We start from the raw sequence: 23,754 nt of genomic DNA on the forward strand, positions 1-23,754 counted from the left end.
AACTTATAATACTAACAAATTTATAGTTTGTGACATAAAACTATTAAACGAGATGAAACTTTCTGTACACGTTGCGTTCCAACTTCACAATATATGTATAGTTTAGACATAAGACAATAATAAATCGCTTACTGTTTTTTCATTATCATTATACCAAGTGATTAGAAAACTTGTGTTTTTCAAACTCGTTTTCGAATTTCGGAAATATTTGAACGAAAATACAGAACTATACTGAGAAATTTCGTTCAAAATAATTTTGTATGTAAGTAAGTCGTCCTATTTTATCTAGTGATGTTTTTTCTCGCATTTTTATAAAGGTTAAATAAGGTTGCTTGTCTGATAGACGTTCAATTTCGTTGCTCGTCTGTCAGGTTATCGAGAGTAGTGTGCTGATGGATATTTAGGCGCGGTCTAATGTATCCAAGTTTATATTTAACCTACAGAAGTGTATTTATTCATTGTCTCGATGGAATGTTGAAGTTTATTCATTGTCTAAAGTGAACACAGTCAATTCCCAGTCGTAATTTCCTACACAATAATAATATAATGTTAACAGAAAACAAAAACCTAATGATAAAGCGATACTTCTTTATCTTATTTTGTAAACTGTATTCCACTATTCTTAAACTTTGATTTACGTAGATGCTGTTATTATGTCATTTGTTAGGTAAAGTTTGACGCCCACAAAAAAAAAAAATGGCATTAAACCTTGTCATTAGTCTAGTGCGTGCCTTTGAATCTATGATGGCAAATAACCTAATATATCTACATGGGTTTCTCTTGATTAATCTTTGTGTTTACATTTAACTGAAACGAATAACATATCTAAAATATTATCAATGTTTACAAAACATCAACTTTGAATAAAGGTAGGTCGTAAGTCTAACTTAATGTTTTAAGTTTTTATCAAGTGAATATGGTGAAGTTTGTTAATAGTGATAAAAAAAAAATGTATGCATGTTTAGTTTGCACATCGATGCGTTTACACTTAACCTTATGTTAAATTTACTGAACGAAATACTTTTTATTAAAATAACTTAAAAATGATCTCAAAAATGATCATATTAATATTATAACAACATATAAAACGCTTTATTATCATTATGATCATCATCATTATTGAAATATATCACAAGAACATACAATATTATAGTACATATTAGATATATTCCTGCTGTTAATCATTTTCATAAATATTTTTTGTAATAGTTTGAGAAACATTTTTTATTATAATTTTTAGTGATTAGCTTGCATTGTGGTAATTTCCCTCATTAATCGTGACTTTTTCAAGCAATTAATAACACACTATAATTACATTTATTTGATTATGCGTCTTTTTTTTTTGTCATCCGACAAGCAGAACTAAGCGTGACAAGTTTCTTAATGAACGGTCGCATATGCGCTAATCTCATGGGACATTGTTTTACGCGTTAATTTGATTACATAGCAATGGATGTATATAATAATACGTATTGTTTGTTTTTCGAAAATTGCATTCACTGTTGTAGACGGGTGAGGAAAAACAATTTCAGTGTACGCTTTTGATATTTCATTACACAACAACGCCATACGTTATGGAATGCTAATACATTTTTGAATTTTGTCTTTTTGACGATATTTAATAGAAAATAAGTAAATAACATTTTAAAATGTCTTCGAATTTAAAACATAAAAATATGAATAATAATGAATACCAATAAAAAAGGAAATCTTTAATTTCTAGAAAAAAAATTTCTACGAAATTCTTTGCAAAAGCCACGTAAACAGGTTACCGAGAAAGATATTATATTTAGTATATCATTAATTTATTAGTACTCTATTAGCACGGGGTAATACCGAAAAGGCTTTTGGAGTACTTGAATGGATATTAGACAGTTATGGGAAATTTCAAATTAATGTTCATTAATCCTAAAGAATTTCGATGTGTAAGAAGTTTTGTGTCAAATATCCAAGGATGGCTAATTTTGGGAAGCCTCTCATATTATTTACAGTTTTTTTAGAATTGGATTTGGGGAAGCTTTTAATCTTTCTATACTATTGCACTTAACTCCCCACTAGGGAAGCATTTAGGAACTTTCGAGGGAATCACAATGCTACTAAAATAGAGTATAGTAACCGAGAGTTTTAAAATTCAAAACGTCGTTTTACACAGTTCTGTTTAAAATTATATTTATAAAAGCCAAACTGAAAAATTGTATGATTCATAGTGATTCTTCTTGTTATGTAGCATTGAAACCTCATCTTAGAATATAATTACTAAATATCTGTTGATTATTTTTACTGTAAGAAAGTAATTAAAAAGACAGTCGGTACTACTATTACAAATACAAGTAACTTGATAAATAAACTTAAGAACTTCATAAATGTTTTAATTGTGCTTAGATAATTTATTTGAAGTTTGTTTTATAAAAGTTTAGCTGTAAAGGGAAATTGTGAGAACTCAACTCATGTCATTCAGTGTTTAAGTTTTAAAAACGATTCACACAAAACATTTTTACTGTAATTTTATATACAACTGAATAGACAACTTAATCTTGACGTTGTTAATGGTTTATTCATCCGGCTGTCTGGTCGGTTTCCGATTAATAGCTAGATTAGTTGGAAAGTTTGAACAAAATATATGGATCAGTTGTTCTGTCAGATTTCATTAAAGAATGTGTCTTTTCGGCATATTTTGACATTTTATGAATTGTTTCAAAATGCGCTATAATAATAAACGTATGATTTTTATTATTATCTATAATCTTTTCTAACTTTGATCAACTGAAAATCTATCGTAGTTACAATTTATGCCATTTATTTTATACTTTGATTGTAATCGAAATTATGAATAATAATTCAATATATCTTCCAGATTTAAATATTATTGGTATTTTTAATTTTTAACTTTATTAACAACATTCAACAAAATAGTTTTAGATACACGTTTTTCTATAAAAAAAAAGTATATCATTGAAAACAATTTTCGTAAGTGTGATAATTAATTTGATTTTCTATTAAATATTTAATATTTTAAGTAGTTATTCTTTTTTTTTATTTTTGTAACGGATATCAGAAGCAATACTGTTTGACAGTGATACTTAAAAAATAATTAAAATAATCTATGAGGTATTATATTTATTCGTTAGTCTATTCCAAATATCATTTAAATATTTAGAATAGATTTTGTTTACGCATTTAATTATAGAGAAATTTTTTTTATAATGGCATAAACATTAATATTTATGTTAATTGTAGTCACTTATTCGTTTTTTTTATTGAATTATTTATGAAATTAAACTTTTTTTAAAGATAATTTTCATGATTTTTAATGTAAACATGTTATTATCAAATAAAATTATAGATTTATTTGATGTTTAGAGTTAATGTTGTTAATGAGTTAACCAGTAGTTCTTAATGTAGGGGGAAATGATTCCTTAGGGTCAGTTTAATTCTTCAGAGAAAATTTTAATAGGCTTTGGGGAGTATAAACTTTTAAATGTAAAATGAAAAGAGCATCTAATGTTTCTAAAGCCTATAAAACAGAATAGGTTAAGAATAACTTAATCAAACAATTTTAAATGATATAACGAAATATTTGTTAGATTGTAAAATTTTTGATAAACTTATGTTAATGTGACGTATAAATTTTTGTATCACGATTTTGTCAATCTTAGAGTAGAATTAATGTTGACAAGCAAACTATTTTTTTATGTAAAAATAAAAAAAAACACTACCCTTCGCCACATTTTTCTTTTATATATATATATATATATTTTGTTTGAAATATTTTACTTACGTTATTTGAGGTGGTGGAAACCCGTAAACATCACATGGCAACAACAAGTGATCACCTTGTTTCACCAAATGCACCGTGTAAACAGCTGACTTGGACCAAGGAGCCATAGTTCGATTGCTCTCTGCGGATCATAATAAAAATATGTTATTATTAGTTATAGATAGAAATGTTAATAAAAACAACAAGGCGCTGCAAAATAATTAATTAACTCCAAGGCGGTGGTAATTTACCACCAGAAAGTAACCGTGGTTACTTCACGGTCGAAGGAGTACAGTTGGTTTTTAATTAAAATTTCCGTTAAATTATGCGTGACTTCACTACGAGACCGCTACAAACTCGACGGCCTAGGGGTGTAGAGTGGATACAACAATGAAGAATGGAAATTAAAATAAAAAAAGTCTACCCTTTGTATAATTATTTTACACGAATTATTTTGCATCATTTCGACGATTTTTTTTGGATTTGATAAAAGCATTTTTTTACACATACTCATGAATCGACAATTATGGTGTAATGAACCATGAACGCACATTCGCTTGGATTTTGCATGCAAAATTCTACGCATTTGTATTTTATTCGATCTGGAGTTGATTAAAATAATGGTGTAATATGTTTACTAGAAAATTGAGTGCAACTCAAATTGATTTTGTCTTAAATTAGTTCACCCTATTTTATTTATTTTTATCCATCGGTTGAAATTATAAAATTCATGTAAAATTAATTAAATTTATTTAACGATTCGCATTTTTTTTATGTTGTGTTGCAAAAAATCATAAATAGTTTACTATCAATGAGTAATTGAGTTAATGTTTTTATATTTGTTCATTCATTTTCATTGCTTTAATTAAATTAACTATCAGATTTATATCAGCACTTTTAGCATATTCAGTTTCTGTGAAATCTATAATACTATTGTTTAATGGATATTTTGATGTAAAAATGATTGAAGTTTTAATGATAAAAAAATGTATTGTTGAAATTTCCTAACTAGGTTTTATATCAAAGTATATTAGATTACTTAATAAAATTAAGAGATATGTATTGAGAAATGTGGTAGCCCAGAAACACTACATTGTGCCTATAAACTAAAGCGAAAACATTATTTTTTTGCTTAATAACTCTATTGTGATGGTAACTTTTCCGTGGGCATTATTGATTGCATACACTAGTTTTTTATGCAGTCATAGTATTATTTAATGTTTTATTTTAAACTTATTTTTTTGATATGTGATTATTACCCATGAATATTTTTTGTGAAATGTCATCACACGCTAAAAAAAATTATTACATCATATAAAGTTAGATTTTTCTATTTTGTTGCTTATACATACTCTGTGAAATTACATTTATGCAATAAGGAACATAGAAATTTAAATAACTGTCAAGTAGTAAACTCGATGAATCTGTTAGAAATTTAGACTTAAATGTCTTAGATTTTCTAAATGATTTATTTTTTATGAATTTTTATTATTAATTAATTATTAATTGATGAGAATTTGGGGGATATTATAGTTATGAATCTTTTATTACATTGACTTTATCATCTTTAACGTAATTGTAAAACAAAAAGTGATTCATATTTCGGTACCACACATGTCTGAAATTCATTTCATCTTTTTCTTTACTCAGAATATTATAGTTTATATTAAAAAAAAATTGAAATTCTATAAATGCAACTTTATTGTCGCTGGTTTAGTTGTTTATTTATATTTCGCGAGAGACTTTTTTACAATCTATAATTGTAATATAAAAACAGCTTTATATATTTTGAAATTCTCGAGGAACCTTAATTAGTTTTGAATTTACGTGACATCTTTTCTTTTATGAAATGATGTTTGTTATAAATATTAACGATAAAAACTGAAATAACTACACAGAAAATTAATAAAATATTTCTAATCAGCTAATACATTAATTAGTACATTATTATTTTTTACATCTATGAAAGATGGTATCGAAAAAATTTTATAATCGTATATTTTGGGAAGATTTTTCGTTATAAAGATTTATATATAAAAAAGAGCACAAATAAAATAGGTCTGAATTATATTAAGTAAAAATATACTAGGAAAATTTGTATTGGATGATTTTATTCAGTAAGGTAGTCAAGTTGAAGTTAGAGTGCCGGTAATACAATTTGAACTATTCCATCATATGTTTAGCTTTCAAGTTACAATTCTCTGCAGCGTAGAAACTATTGTCACAAACACTCTAGTTTTCCATTTATATGTTCCTTACGTCTAATAGTTACATAATAGTAATAAACTACTACATTGTACCAAGAGGATTTCCTTATGTTTCGAATAGTACCGGAATTACCATTTGCGGTTAGTCATGTCACAGTTCATGTCAGCTCATGTTTGATGAAAATATCGACCTTTATTAGTGTCTCGTCAACACTATTTCCATAAACCATTTATCAACCCCATTATCGTATCGGAAACTTACCCGGCATGTACACAACACACTCGTCTAATGACTAAAATCGATTACTAAGTGTCGACCTACTGTCGTTTAATTTAGCCTGGATGTCTCTCTAAAATTCCCATGAATTAATTTCCCATAAAAATTTTCGATATCGATCAAACTGCCTGATATATAATAATACTATTAATGGTTAATTTATTATAGCTAAATTAATGTAACTTTATTGTAAAATTCAGAAAACTTTTATATGATTCGAATAAATTAAAAACAATCGTTATCCATTTCCTAATTGGGTGCAACTAATTTTGTCTATTAATATTACCGTAACTTTGATACAAATTCATTAAAATTATTCGATTTTTTTAATTACACTACACAAAATGCGTAAGACAGACTACCCGTTGTATTGTATTATTTTATCAGACGTCTTATTAATGGATATTTCTGGATATATAAATATTCATATTTGTAAAAAAGACTAACCGAAGACTATGAAATTGTTTAATGTATTCTTGGAAACCTGAGATTCATGAATTTTCATTAATTTGTAATAAAACTTACGGTTATATCTTTAATAAAAAATTATAATTTTAATTTACTATAAAAACTGTTTCAAGAATTCGGACAAAATAAAAAAGTGATATTTAAATATAAAATTTGTGTTAATGGCACATTTTCACAAAAATCATTGTAAAATAAGATGTGTAAATAGATAACAAATAAAATATCACAAAAATTCTTTAAATTAACGACAAAAACTTAAATATAATTTAAACATGCTACATGCATAGCTCATTTAACGGCGTTAAATTTTAAACATTGAAAATTTTAAAATTTATAGAATAGTATAATAGTAAATTTTTTTTGACAAATACGAAGAAATTAATTAATTTATTAACCAAACAAGTCCGCTAACTGTGTCTCACGAAATATTTTCAAAATTATATGATAAAATATAATTGTTTTCTTTCCAAAAGTTATGAGTTACATAATTATAACTACTCTCTTATATTAGCAGAAAAAAATATAAATTTATATCATCTTCTTACTTCTTTAAATTCTATCATTATTCGTTTATTTTTATGGAAATGGGCATGTTTAATTTTCTTACAAATAAGGAAATGATCTACCTAACATAATAACTCATACGCATGTCGTTAATTCTTCTTCTTCTTCTTCTTCCTCGCCTTAATCCCAAATACTTGGGATCGGCCACCCTTATCCTAAACTTCCACTTGACGCGATCTCCCACATCAACTACGCTCACATCAGATGCCCTCAAATAGCATTCAATAGCATCCTTCCATCTCTTTTTTTTTTTTTTTTAACGCATGTCGTTAATAACTTTTAAATTATTATATTAAAAGATATCAGCTTTCTTATATTAGGGTGGGAGGAATAGCGTGATATATATATATATATAAGATTAGAGATAAAAATTGATAAACTCGCTCTGTACCTCTAATGTTTTTAAGTGTAAATAATTTCCAAAATATAGTTTCAAAAGTTGTTGTCAACCGCTTAATTTCTTAGTTAGATAATTTTTTTATTTGTAATCTAGTTAAATATATATATTTCCGATAAAAAAACTAAAGATAATACAATTGAAAGAAATAAGAAGGGGTTAGGACTATATATTTGTGTTAATATAAATGTGTAGGATACTAATAACTTCTGAAAAAAAAAAAAAATTATATTTTATCATATAATTTTGAAAATATTACATGAGACATAGTTAGCAGATGACCCTGTTTAAGTAAAAATGATGACGAAAAAATTCTGTATAATATTTCCACTTGATGTGATTTATTTTGCAATAACTTTTTAGAAACACCATAAGATTTAATATTTCATAATACAAGGATTTCGGTAAATTAAATTTTATAAAGATACGTACGTTAAAGATATACAGGATGGCCCACCACTCACTGACAACTTAAATAACTTTTGATCCAGTTAATATTTTTAGTTGATTTTTTTTTTTAATATTAGTTAGACGTTAGGTCTATAGCTATATCTCAATAATTAATTTTTTTACATTTTATTAAAAATATTAATTATTTTTAAATTTTAAATAAAATGTAAAAAAAAATTCTAAGATAGCTATTTTGTAGAGTAGAATTTAAGAAAAATTTTAGTAAAAAAATATCTTATTAATATTCAGTAGTAAATATTCTGTAGCGTTTTGAAGTTTGTGAAAATTTGAATTTTCATGTACTATTTTACGGTATTAAACATTGAAATACGTATTGAGAAAAGGACAGAAGAAAACGCTATCTTTTCATGATTACTGTGTATACATATGATGATAATGTGTATACATTACAAACTTGGCATTAATACCATGATAAGAAATTAGATAAGGCAATTATTACTTATCACTCTCATTCAAAAGTATATTGAAAAGATAGCGTTTTCTTCTGTCCTTTTCTCAATACGTATTTCAATGTTTAATACCGTAAAATAGTACATGAAAATTCAAATTTTCACAAACTTCAAAACGCTACAGAATATTTACTACTGAATATTAATAAGATATTTTTTTACTAAAATTTTTCTTAAATTCTACTCTACAAAATAGCTATCTTAGATTTTTTTTTTACATTTTATTTAAAATTTAAAAATAATTAATATTTTTAATAAAATGTAAAAAAATTAATTATTGAGATATAGCTATAGACCTAACGTCTAACTAATATTTAAAAAAAAAATCAACTAAAAATATTAACTGGATCAAAAGATATTTAAGTTGTCAGTGAGTGGTGGGCCACCCTGTATAAGTTCTACGGAATAAATAACATAGGTTTCAAATCTCTTTCCACAAAAGGTGAAAATGTTTATATAAAAAAATAATGCTCGGTAATCATAATAATGTTTAAGTGTTACAACTAAAGATTAATTATTTATAAAAAAATATTATTCTCAAAAATTAGGAATGAAAACTAATTTTAATTAAGAGAAAAAAGGTTTTATTTTAGTTCAGGTCACAGAACCCTACTAATTTAAAAATTTGATAGATGTACTGGTTTATGTATCTAAAATTAAATTAAAAAGACAATAAAAATTAGTATAAAATTTTGAAAATTAATAGATTAAAAAAAAAAAAGGCAAACGGTGTATAATCATAATTTAATTATCTATGATTCATGTAGATGTGAAGTGCTGAATCTTGATAATTATATAGAATGTGTACGTTTATACATATTTTAAAGTTGAAATACAAATTTCATTATGTTGCTCAGAAATATTTTTATAGTTGTTAAATCATCATCATAATTAGCAGGAATTAATAATTGAAAATTTTAAGCTAATCAATAATGGATATATACTTCATACAAGCACTTGTATCATAGTTATTTATACTTTGTTATAATAAATTAAAAAATAACTACCAAAGTAAATTCTGCCGAATGTACTACTTTCTTGAGTAAATCCTGTCAATTTATTCACTATGCGGCATGTGTAACTGTGTCTCAGATCGTTCTCGTCCACATTGGCTATTCTTAATTCACCAGTTTTCGGTACCATAATTATCTTTGAGTCTAAAAAATTAAAATGAATTAGATATAATTAAAAATAAATTTTTTTTTATTAATTTTATAGTACACATACGAGTCAAATAATGATGAGTTGAGAAGAATCATTAATTATTTTGTAGAAAGAATTGAAAAGAATTTGACAACAAATTTGTGTAATTAGAATTACGTTTAAAATCCGAATGATTAATTAAAAAATGTATTGACTAAAATTTCAAATTATTTGTAAGTGTAACAATTTTAAGGCTACTGGCTTTAGCCAAACGATAAAACGCTCAGACGTGCGTTTACTCTGATCAAAACAACGCCTCTTTCTGCAATTTCCATAATAAACTTTGGATGATAATTTAAGCGTGGATATTAATTTACATTTTCTCAAGACGATAGATAGTTTGAATTTAATCTAAGAAATATTGTTCTTTGATTTTATGGGTATAGTTGGGGGGTTTCGATTTAATGTGATATTACAGGCAGTCTCAAAATAATTGATTTATCCTAAGGTGTATTTTTAATAAGGAGTATCTANTTAATTTACATTTTCTCAAGACGATAGATAGTTTGAATTTAATCTAAGAAATATTGTTCTTTGATTTTATGGGTATAGTTGGGTTTCGATTTAATGTGATATTACAGGCAGTCTCAAAATAATTGATTTATCCTAAGGTGTATTTTTAATAAGGAGTATCTTCTAAAATTTTAAGTTTTAATAAATCGCTATTGTGAGAAAAGTACATAAAATGTTAACAACTGACTGATTTTTTTTTGGAATTTAAATATACCAGAGGGATTTTGCTATAAGAGCTATTTGAAACTAATAAAAAATACAATTCTAATGGGAAAATACGAAGAAAGACTTTCGAATCTGAAATTGTATTTTTTTGACGACAATCTTGAATTCAAAAACGCATTTATTTTCATTAAAGTTGTATGCTGTGATTGTTTATGTTAACGTAAATTAAATATTCAACGTCGTTGTTTATTAAAAAAAACGGCGAACTGCAGGCTCGTGCCAACCACAGTTTTTCGACCGCTTATTAAATTATTTTTTCTCATTTAAAAGATTAACAAGTTAGAAACTCCGGTGGGTAAGTAATAAAAGTAAAATAAAAAATCTTCTACAAGCGGTTTTCTTATAAATTAACTACTACATCTTTAGAGAACAATAGAATAATGTAAAATTTTTTCACAATTCATTTCAAAAGTTTGCTAAAGCGGGTAGTTGACGATATTAAACTTTTAGATTTTTCCTGACTTCTATAAATGGTTTTAAAATCTTAAATTTACATATGAACTACTTCTATATCCAGCCTAAAACTACATTTTATTTTCAATCGTCTCTTTCATCTAAGGTGTGAAATATGAGTTTTCTTGGAAATTGTTGTTTGTTTATCAGGTAAGATAACGAATGGGTTTGAGTAAGATGAAAAAAAACGATTGTAAAATTTTGTAACCAGAATTATTATTAGAGAAATTAGTCTCTTATGAATTAATAAGTATAAAGTAACACTTTTAAAATATTAGAGATCTTTAGAGAAATTTGAAAAATTTTCCTCAGCGTACAGATACCTAGATTTTTAAGTTCAAAAAATTACATCAAAAGACGCTAAATATGAATTTTTAATTATAACTAAAAGTAACGTATGTTTGTATTGTGAGTAGCTAAGTGTACTGTAAGATGCTTTTATGCTAGTAAGGATATGCTTCCATATGTGACTGATTTTGAAAAATACTGAATTCGACATCTTCTCTAATCAAATAAATAAAACAATTTATTGAATAATTCTAAGTATTTGATAGTATAATATATATTTGTAGTTATCATGCTACTTGAATAGTATCTTGAAAATTTAATTATGTTTTGATGTAATTACTTTTTTTATCATTAAATTTCCTATTCGTGCTATTCATAATATATTCCTTTTATATAGATTCTATTTAAAAATAAAGTAAAATAGCTATGGCATTAGTCACATTCAAAATCTATGTATAGATTTTGAAAATAAATATACGTGTACAATATTGAAATACAGTTGTCCTTACCGATTTCCCAAGAGGGAAATATATTGAAAACACCATCTTGGACCCAGGAAGTTATAGCCACAGATTCGGGTAGTCCGCTGTTGATGCTGTAACTTAATCCAGGTATATGACATGTAAAAACGGCTACGTTACCGGGCATTGTAACTGTATCTCTAACTATCGGCTCGAAATTCCTTATTACTTCTAAAAAAAAAAGGTTTATCTTATCAAATAAAAGTTCAAATCAATTATTACATTTACAGTAAAATATGAATAATAATATAAATGACTAGATTAGTATAAAAAATATTTTACTTATAAAGAGTGATTATTTTATTGTGTACCACTTATTTAATCGATAGTTAAAATTATATTTTTTTCTATTTATCAAACATGAAATATTTAAAACAAATTTTTAATTTTTTTTTAGTTACATATATGACTTGATTTATCAGCTACTAATTACTATTTAGCAACATCTTCCATACCATGATAAAATTGTTAACTTTATTTTTTCAAATAGATAGAAATAAAATTTTATTGTGAGAATGATGTATCGATTACTTTTGGGTGAGTATTTCAGAAGTTATTAACATTAATACACCTAGACGGTAGGAGGATTGAGGCCAAGAAATGTCTAATGATAAAAATAGCAGCACCCACTCCTCACCTATAGTCATTACTTTAAATTGTTAATAGCTTCTGAAATACTGGTCTAAAAGTTGTTATTGAGCAATTATTTTTTTAATTACAGTTAATTTTCTTTTTCATAAGCTAGTTAATTACGTGCGTTGCAAATTGAAAAATTAAAGTTTACACCTTCATTAGGTATAAGGTATAAACATAAAAAATATTTCATGAAAAATAAATGTAAAAAACAATAACAAAAAAAAAAAATTATTATTTTAAGAGAAATTGAATGGGTAGCATTAAAAGAATCAGTATTTTAAGTAATTTTTATAAACATACAGGATTTATGAAAATTACTTTTATCATAATTAACACGATAAAAATTAAATAACTTATATTCAAAGATCATTCTAACATTTTACTTGAGATAAAAGGGTTAATTTAATATTTGGTCTTCAAAATCGAAACGTATGATACGGGAAAAATGGATTAATGGTTATGTTTGAAGTTTGGTGATAGTTTTCAAATCGATGGTTTGTGAAGGAAAGATACATACAGAGTGTTCAGTAAGTAAGGACACAGGTCAGCTGTTACAAAAAATGAGAACAATAGAAACCCGTTTTCTTATTTACTGAACACTCTTTATAAAAGAATACAAATGCATACAAAATATTTAAGGATCAAAAAGGTATTCCATTATTTTATCATTACCGATTACGTTCAATCGGTTAATGGCTAACAATAGGTAGGGAAAGTACAGGTTCTTTCATTTTAAAATACAATTCATTTTAAACAAAGAGTAAACCTTTTTTTTATTTTCCTTAACATTTGCTGTATAGTTATCTATACTTTATCTGACACTTTGTACATATTATATTAGTGTAAGGGTCAATGGCATTAAATATGTTTACTTGCCGTAAAATAAACTTTGATTGTTTGGTTAACTCATGCCAACAATGAACGTCAACATGTGGGAAATATAACAAATTTAATATCATTTTTGACTTAATAGCATTAATTTTATTTATGATAATTGATTTATAATTTTTGATGCTTATATTTATAATTGAATAACTGTAATAGAATTAATAATAATAGCACACAAATAGTTTTAATTTTGTGGATAAACTATTGTAATTACACCAAATAACTATGACGATGTGGGGGTAATATAAATGCATTTTTTTAGATAAATGTACAAGTTTTTATGTCAAATTAACATTTAATATGATGGCAAAAAAAAAGAAGATTTAGAAATTTTCAAAAAATAAGAAATAAAAAGAACGGCGTGTATTGTAAAATTCTCAAAGTGTTTTACTTGTAGTTTTTAAAATATATAATAAATGATTAGCATGTAACATAATATGAAAAACACTAAAGTTGTTTTCCCTCTATTATGTAAACTGTGATTATACACGTTAAAAAATAACTGACGCTGTCAACATTTTTGTGAAATTTCACCGTCGTTTACAACTGTCAGTTAGGTTGTAACCCATAGATCGTTTATCACGCAAGATATTTAAAGGTTTGCGATTGTTGCTTCACTAGAGGTCACGCTTTATTGTTCATCACTTTGGTTTAACAGTCTACCAATGATATTTGTTAAAAAAATCATCAATACATACGAACAATTTATTATTTTTTTCGCAAAAATTTGATTTATCAAACTTGAAATTATTGTAACATAATATAATTTAATATGTTTTAAACGTAAAATACAATGTATGTTAATATTTGTAATGTTTATAGGCATTGTATAAGATATCCAATAATTTTTTATTTTAATCAATTGCTGTCTGGATAAATATGACAAATCGTGTAAAATTAATATATATATATATTTTAAGCAAAGAGTTAATCTAAAATTATAATATTAATATTTTGAAGTATGTTCTTGTATGGCATTTCAGTATAATAAAACAACTCTTAAGAATTGTATCAAAATATTATTTTCTTTTACAATATATCATAAGTAAATTAACTAAAATTATTTAAACCGTAAAATATATACGAATAGAAATCTATAAATTATATTTGTCATCTTTTTTATTCTAATCTTAATAATTAAACGCATTGTGTCATCCCTATTCTTAAGTATAAAAAAACTATACTAAAATTATATAAAATGTCAAGATAATTATTTAACTATTCATCTGTAATAATTTCTATATTTTATTTTTACTTATCAATATACAGTAATATTTTAAGAGTGAGACAATGATGATTTTCGGGGTTATAACGTATTATAAAAAGATAGAGCAAACCCTTTTACTCTTGTTTTTTGTTCTTATCGTGCTCTAGATATCATTACGCGAACATTGCGATTATCATTGTCGAAGTTTTTATTTATTTAAGTTGTGAACTTAATCGAATAGTGTTATTTAATTTATCAATTATCGATCAACACTATTACTTAAGATATTATAAGAACCAAGAAAAATCATCAGGTAAGATTTAAAAATCAAAAGAGTCTATATTTATGTTATTTTATTACCCTCTAATCACACTCCGAATTAAAGTAACTCACACTTTTAAACATTTTATCCTAGACACACATTTCTCTTTATTTTATTAAGTTTTGAGTTCTGATACTTTTGTTCTGTGGAATTATATGAAATTGAAAAGAGTAAATTATTTTTACCATAATTTTTAGAAGCGTTATATTTTTTTAAAACTGAATTCCAGTACGTTCTACAAAAATAGTATATAATTTTTAAAAAAATATTAGGATGAATTAATATAATTTATTAAGTACATTAATTTTGACAAATAGATTATATAATAGAATATGTATTATGTTTATAGATGTAGTATATATGGTTAATTTTCATTAATAATGGCATTTGAGTTTCATTATTAATTAATAATTGCACGAATTTACTATACACAATAGAATAAGACAAATTTATTATGGTCGTAATTAAAAATGAAAAATAATAATTATATAAACAGTCGTACACTTATAATGTCTATTATAATATAGAGTCAAAGTTTTAGTTAGCAGAAGTTTTAGATTGCACTAATGTTGAAACAAAAGTTGTAATATGTAAGTTGTAATATTTGTATAATCAAATAATTCACTACAAAATTTTATTAAATACTATATACATGGAATACTGCACGTAAATGTAAGGGCATATTATGAACAATGATATTTTTATCAAATCATTTAAAGATAATTTATGTATAGGGGAATTGCATAAATTAAACCAACTAAAATATTTATATTTATACAGATTGATTAATTTTTTATGCATCGCTTAATTCATAAAAAAATAAAAATTATATATTATATAAATACTGATTCATAAGTTATTATGGGCCAGTTAATTTACTAATTAAATCATTACACACTAAAAGAGCTAGTTACGTATATAAGACGCTATTTAAAACATTTTATTTTACTGCTTTATAAAGTATAAGAAATAAACATAAAAATACTTCATGATTGATAAATCAAGAAAAATATATATCTAAAAAAAAAAATATTCTCAATATTATTGTTTATTTTTCGATAAATTAAGTAATAAACGATTAATTACTCTGTAATTATGTATCATATATAGGAATAAAAGTAAACTGAATTTTAAATATCATCGATATTTTAGAGTAAACGGAGAATATCAATATGTTTATTACATTTCTAAATTTCCCGATTAAAAAATTATAATAATTTCTTATTTAAGATTCATAAATATTGTCGCTGCTTGTAAGTTATATTTTTTTATACTGAATTTGATATTTATATTTTTTTATAAACTTTATAAATCATTTTGGTAGTGTATTTAATTTAGAAATAGGACGATAGTTACGTAAATCATATCTATCTGCTGGCTTAAATATTAGATATGAATAACTAAATTTCTACTAATAGGGAAATACACCAGGCAAAGATTATGAAAACAAATAATGAATAGGACGAGTAAGAACATATTTACATTTACGATATACTATGTCAAGAATTGAATTAGAACCGAGAGCACTACTAAAATCTAATTATATGACACCCTGAAATACTTCAATTGCTAATAATTTACATTTATTCAAATAAACTACATCCGTAGATTTCGATAGCAAAAAATTATTAATTAAATTGCCATCTGTTCAATCTACCGAATCAAAAAAGAAATAAAAATATAAACATATAACATATATTTGATTAATTTCCTCCTTATTTTCTCCTATTAACACTATATCGTCAGTATACAACATGAACCACGACACTTTTTCTTGTATTTTTTTAGTAATTTCATCCATCTCTATAGAGAATAAGTAAAGGCTTAAAGCAGAACCTTGGTGCACTCCTACTCTTACCCGAAAACCTTCTATTACTCCTCCTACGCTTTTTACCCTACTACAAGTGCCATTATACATATCTTCTATTATATTAATGTACCTTTTTGGGACTCCTGTTCTCATTAATTTCTTCAAATCTATAAATACCATACACAGCTTTTTCTTCGTTTCTCTAAACTTTTCTATTAGTTACCTCACACAAAATACTGGCTCCATTGTTGACTTACCAATCAAAACTGGTTTTTAGATACCGATGTCTCATTTCTTATTCAATTATCTATTACCTTTTCCCAAATTTTCATACGATATCGTATGCAAATTAGTATCGTTTTTCATACAATAGTATCATACAATACTGCGAATTCCAGGATTCTTTCTCCAGCCTCATTCTTCCCGCTAAAACCATACCCTCCATGCACTCTTTCATATTCTCTTTTCTTATTACCTACATGTCCATTCATATCTCCACCTATCATCGCATCCTCATTGCCAGGTATTTTTTGCATCATATTATCCATCGCTCACCAAAACACTTCCTTGTCTATTTCATCTCATCCTACTTGTGGTGCATAGGCACTTATTACATCCAGCACTTTTTCTTCGAATATCAATTTTACGACCATAATTTTGTTACTTATCCAAGCTACTTCTACTACTTTACTTTTCATCTCTTCATCCTTTATTATCCCTACACCATTCTTTGTACTAGACTTCCTGAGTATATTATTTTATAATCCTCACCTATTTCCCTCGATTTCTCTCTTTTCCACTTAGTTTCCTGCACACAACAAATGTTAACTTTTCTCCTCTTCAATACTTCTACCAGTTAATGTTCCAACATTCCAAGTACCTATTCTTACTTTGTATCTATCTATCTCTCTTATACATAAGTTAAGCCTAAATTTAAGTGGTGATGTCCCTACACCGTTGACACTACAAGCGTTGGGTAGACCTGTACACACAACTGGTGAAACAGCTTCCGCACAAGTTGTCGGCTGGTATCAAACACTTCATTTCCTCTAACCTGTTGTCCCCGCGTACATGCGATATGGGACAATTCGTCTAAGTTTTGTTCAGGACACCTCATAATATTTGACAAAAATTTTACGCCGGCTGTCGACCAGACGCAACCTCATTAGTCGCCTCTTACGACTGGCAGAAGGGCCGTGGAAGTATTCTTATTCCTTATACACAGGGAAAGTACCAGAAAAAAATTATATACACTAATACAATAGACAAAAGATTAACATTTTTTAAGTAGTTTCAAAAATACTGTATTACTCAACAAGTTATTTTGTACTTCATTTATACATTTTCTATAACATTATCTTGAGTTATTTAACTTGATTTTTTTTTGTAAAATATTATTTTTATGAAGTAGGAATTTAACTTTATTAGAAACCAAATTTGATATGAATATGTTCGTAGTAGTAATAACATAAAATAGATACTGCTAAGTATATGTTACACATGTACATTTTTTATCACGCCTGTAATTGATCAAAAAATATAGAGAACTATAGTCCTCAAGTGTTTTATATATCCATAAACTTTATATGACTTTGGAGGAGTATTAAAGATATTTATTGTTAAGAACTGCGAAAAGTAGGAGAATGATAATTATTTCGTGTTTTCCAATTTAATTACTGTCTTCTAAATGAATTATTATATTAATTAATTGTATTCATTAAATAGTAAATATGGTTTATTCCGTTATTTGCAAAATTTTTTATAAAACTCAATAGATCAGAATGTCTAAATACAGTAGAACTCCAATTATCCGAATTAATGGGGACCGGGACCCATTCACTGACTAATCAAAACAAACAATGACAGGTGACTGCAATGCGCCGGAACTGGAGTGGGAACTCTTACCACGTGTTGTGCCTACACTGACGCCGCGGACTTTGGACAAATTTTTTTCTGATTTTTTCTGAAAGTGATTCGGATAATCGGCGATTCGGATGGTCGGAGTTCGGATAATTGGAGTTCTACTGTATATTGTTAAAAATGTTTAATATAATTTTATGGTTGAATAACTTTGTTTGATTATGCGATTCATTTTTATTTATAAAATGATATTAACTTGCTGTGTATAGATTAGATGTTAACGGATGACTTAAAAAGTGCATATAAATGTATATTATTTAATAAAATGAAGTACTTTATAAATGACCAAAGAAGGCTTAAAAAATAAAATCGCGTTAGAATAATTATCATTAGGTATTTTATGAGAAAATCCTTTTAAACGATTATTTTTTGTCGATTTACATCATTAAAAATGTATACCCAAAAAAAGGTTAAAAAAGAGGTTACTATATTATAATAATAATTACTGTTAAGTCCGTAATCGGTTTAAAATTATTGAACATTTTTTTTTCTCCATTTAAAACGTGGTACGCATAATTTGTTTGTACATATAAAAATTGTTATTTATTGTTTTTAGTTATTATTTCAAGCTATTGTTTATACGCTAGTTTATATTTTTTCTTTTTCCTCGCCTTTATCTCGACTACTTGAAGTCGAATATTCTTATTCTAAACTTCCACATGACCCGATCTCCTATATCTACGTACACATCAGCCGTCTTCATATAGTATTAAATAAGAATCCCTCCATCTCTTTTTTGGTTTTCCTATATCTCTTCAACATTTATTTCCATAACTGTTCTTACAGATTCTGATTATCCTGTTCAAATAACATGACCAAAGCATCTAAGTGTATTTTCTCTAATCTTATCCACGATTAACGCTATACTTATACTCCCTCTTATATGTTCGTTCCTTAACACACTAGATACTTCTCTTCACTTCACCCGACCACACTTAATCCTGCGTATTACATCCTCGTCAAACGCACCATTTTTTTGCACAACTGATCCTAAATATCTAAAACTCTCCTTTTCTTCTATTAAAATGAACCATAAATATTTGTTTTTTGATGAATTGAGTACAAATTTCAAATGAATAATCTTGATGAGGCTTTAAAACCTGAATAAGGAGGACAACCACGAAAGTGCCTACAATAAAGATCTGTATTTATAAATGTCGTAAATGGAATGGTAAACAATAATCGAGTTTAATATCATTATCATGTTAATGTTGGTTATCTAAAAAAATATATATATATATATATATACAGTAAGATTTATTATGTAAAGTACGCACTATTTTAGCTTCGATGTGAAGATGAGAAGATATTAATTTTACTAAGATGTTTTTTTTTTGTTAAGTAATGATTTTATCATAAAAAATATATAGATTAAATTGAATTTATTTTTATAAACCATTCTAAAACTCAAATTTATTAAAAGAAAAAATTATTGCTAAGGATAGATTTTAGGAGTTACTTTCGAAATTAACTTGTTTTTTTTACTATTAAATGGAAAATGTTCATAATAAAATTTTGACTGGTTGATAACCAATTATATAATATAAATTTTTGAGATATTAGAATTTAAAGATTCTAAATTTTTAAATCAAAACGGAAAGAGAAGTGGACAGAACTACATTTTTTCTTGAATTAGTTTCATAAGCATTTGAATAAAAAATTATTTTAGATCTTCATAAGTATTGCGTCAATCACTCTATATATTTTTTACATTTATACATTTTTACACATATTTATTTCTATAAATCAACTTCTAAAAGTGCATTAACAACCGTAAAATATATAAGAGGAGCATGAAACTTTATATCAGCTGCTTTTGCGGCTAAAAGGACCAAAAATATTGCCGTTTAACACACGCCCTTTTCGAGTTTCCTTCAACTACCCATTTAGGCTCAACGTTTTATTTATAATTCAATATATTTTTCTAAACTAAGTACTCTGAAAACTAGTTGAAATTAAAAAACAATTTAATTAACTACTTTAAACATAATGATGTTATTACAACATTTTATAGTAACTTCAATTTAAAAATGTTTTAAAACGTGATTAACTTTCATGTTTGTATTTGAGTGTAAAAGTCACTTTACATGATTGAATTCTGAGAAAATAAATCTCTATTCTTTTAAATTTTTATTGTCGGCTCAAGTTATTTAAAAAATAAAAACATCTTTTAATCTTTATAAACAAAATACAATAAATATAAAAACATAAGAAAAAGATTCACTAAATAGTCATGCTGTAAAGGAAATTTATTTTATCTTGTATATATTGTTCAATTTTTACCACGGCTAGAAATAAGGAAGCAAAAATATTATTTTCATGATAAAATTAAGGATAAAATTTACAGTTTTTGTTTGTAAATATTCATTAGAAATCTTACTTTCATTTTATATATTTCCTAATATTAGAATTATTAATAAATATAATTTTATTGAATTCGTACCTTTAAAAATGTAATAATATTAGTACGTGTATTTATTAAATATTTATAACACTTAAACCATCTCCCCCTCCCAAAAAAAATCAAATAATCAGTCTAGCCTTGAGCTTTATATTGCTCAACGTCATGCTTCCTAAGAAGTCTTTTATATAAACTTTTAAAATGAAAGGGATCGCTTTTTTCTTACAAATTGACACTTTTTGTTTGTCTGTTTTGATACAACCATAAAAATGTCCAATCGTTTATTCTTTAATTTAGAGTACCTAAACATTTATAGTTCTTTTCTACACAAATAAATACAATTCTTTAATGAGATGTTTGTTATTGCCGAAAAAGAATATGCGACTAAATGAAATGTTTAACGAGTGTTACGCAATCTTTGATTAAAAAATTTTACATAAATTAAGTTAGTCAGCAAAAATCAATAGTATTTTGTTTGATGTCTGTGGATTGATTTAACTAGTATAAATTAGTAATTTAATTAACAGATCTATTTGATACATGTTATTTTAAATTAAATACAGGTATAGCGTTATTTGAATTTACGCTAAGTAATTTATCGCATACATGGTATACATTACTTAGAATGTGTGGTAAGGAGTAGTTGAAATAGTAATTTAAAACAAACACTAATTAGTAAGTCCGCGTGCTATAGACAAATTTCAATATTACCTTTTATATGCATCAAAAATAAATTTTATTTTGTTAAAACGTTTGAGTTTTTTTTTGTTTGCGATAGTATTTTTTCTTTTTGCAGCCGTTTGTCACAGTTTACTATCGACCACCTTGATCTTAAGGATTATACTTCCAACTTAAAGCTCATTTACAACTTCACTTGTGCACAAGTGTAGTTTGTATTTATATAGGAATTCGGGTCACTTTTCTTAAGCCAGATTATGTTATGCTACTCAATGAAAAAATTCTCAATCGTAGGTGACAACGATTGCCATCACGCCGGTCAAGGTACTCTTCTACTTAGGATAAATAACTTTACAGACAACGTGTGATATTAAAGTATTTCGAGATTTGGTATGTAGTGAAGTATATTTGTAGTGATATTGTATTTGAAATCTTAACTACAGAACACTTCAGGTATCCTCAAATGAATGTACATGATAACGTACTCATTTTATAAAATAGAAATTCTCACACTTTAATAATAATAACTTTAATTATATAACAGATTTTGCGGCAATTAAATACTTCAAAAGTACTCTTGTAGAAGGTTTACGTTCACATCAACTTTATATCATACAGTCATAGTATACCATCAAAATCTAAAACTACTGTTTACTATTTAGTGGTGCAACAAAACGATTAAAGTGCATTGCTTTGTTATTTTTATTATAACGTTGACAATAGTTCTTAAGTTCAAAGTTGTTGTTGCTTTTCAGTATTGCATAAAATTAAAAAAGTTTTGCTTCGAATAAAATTTCCGATTTATTTACCAATAAATTTAAATAAAACGACGATTGAAAATATTGTTAGTAGAAGACATTGCACTCAAAAATTTAAAAAGTTATTCTCGTTTTCCGCAAATGGGGCTAACCCTCATAAAAATTATAATTTTAAAAATTGGTAATTTTCGACTTTTCTAAACTATTTTTATTTAAAACTGCCTAACTTTTTGAAAAAGAAATGAATAAAAATAATATTTTTTTACAGATAAGTATTTACATATTATTTATAGTATATATATATATTTTTAAAACTGAACTTTTACCTACCCATGGGTGGGATTAAAAATAGCGACTTTTCCACAAAAAATAAATTTTGAAAATGTTCTGGAAATACTGACATTTTTATACATACCTCAAATTAAAGCTTATATAATAAACAAAAAAAAAAGTTCGAATAACGGTATTTAGACATTACATTTAAAGAAAAAAGTACGTTTTTTGTGCAAAAATTGGGAAAATTAAAAAAAGGAATTGATAAATTGTTGTACAAACACTTACTTGAAATTCTTTTTTAAAAATTTAGTAAATTACATTGGCGTATTAAAAAGGAAGTGGTTAAAAATCAATCCCCTTATATATTTTTTTCTAAAATATTTATTTTTACATTATATTGTAGACATTTATGATGTGTTTATTTATTTATTTTTTTTTTTTTTGTGTCTATGACTATTTTCCTCGACTTTCACTGAACCAATTTTTCTTTAACTAAATTATTTTATTTAAAGTGTGTACTTTTTAAATTAAATACCTCAATAAATACTGGGAATATAGGATTCGTTTTTATACTGAATTATGTAGAAAAATCATACTACTTAAAGAATACATGTTTTTATCATCATAGACTAAAATATATTTTGCAAATAAATTTTTGTGTATATTTCAAATCTGTAATTAGATTGCTTCTACCTTTTTTTTTTTTGTGATTATTACAAATTAGTAAAAGCAAGTATTTCCACATAAAAATTTATTTAAATTTTTATTCTTCTTCACCCTTTTTTTCTGATATTTATACCGACCACTTGGATCTGTCACAATTATCCTAAAATTTCTCTTAACACGATTTCTCACGTCATCTACGTACACATAAACATAATACCCATCGAAGCGTTTACAACAATGATTTTAATTATTGACAGATATCGATCAATTCTAATCCATAAAATTCCTTAACTCCACTTTACTGGATCCAAACTATATATTTTTTTCTATCCTCTCTAGTTTTTGAGTTATGACCAACTAGTAAGAAATCAAGTATGAACATAATATTAATACTGAGTG

At 25.8% G+C, this 23,754-nt stretch overlaps 1 protein-coding gene across 3 annotated transcripts in view; it reads right to left on the minus strand.

Annotated features, from left to right (window-relative positions):
- Nucleotides 1-23,754, minus strand: part of LOC126899545 (cell adhesion molecule Dscam2-like) — a 119,744-nt gene that overhangs the window by 56,186 nt on the left and 39,804 nt on the right. For all 3 annotated transcript variants that reach the window (XM_050674552.1, XM_050674554.1, XM_050674553.1), the window contains exons 4-6: nucleotides 11,782-11,964; nucleotides 9,598-9,747; nucleotides 3,779-3,899 (exon numbers count right to left, since the gene is read on the minus strand). In XM_050674552.1, the coding sequence (XP_050530509.1) occupies nucleotides 3,779-3,899; nucleotides 9,598-9,747; nucleotides 11,782-11,964 (454 nt within the window). The remainder of the gene's footprint in view (nucleotides 1-3,778; nucleotides 3,900-9,597; nucleotides 9,748-11,781; nucleotides 11,965-23,754) is intronic.

This window comes from Daktulosphaira vitifoliae, unplaced genomic scaffold (genome assembly GCF_025091365.1).
Source record: "Daktulosphaira vitifoliae isolate Bord-2020 unplaced genomic scaffold, ASM2509136v1 Scaffold_2, whole genome shotgun sequence".
Lineage (NCBI taxonomy): Eukaryota > Metazoa > Arthropoda > Insecta > Hemiptera > Phylloxeridae > Daktulosphaira > Daktulosphaira vitifoliae.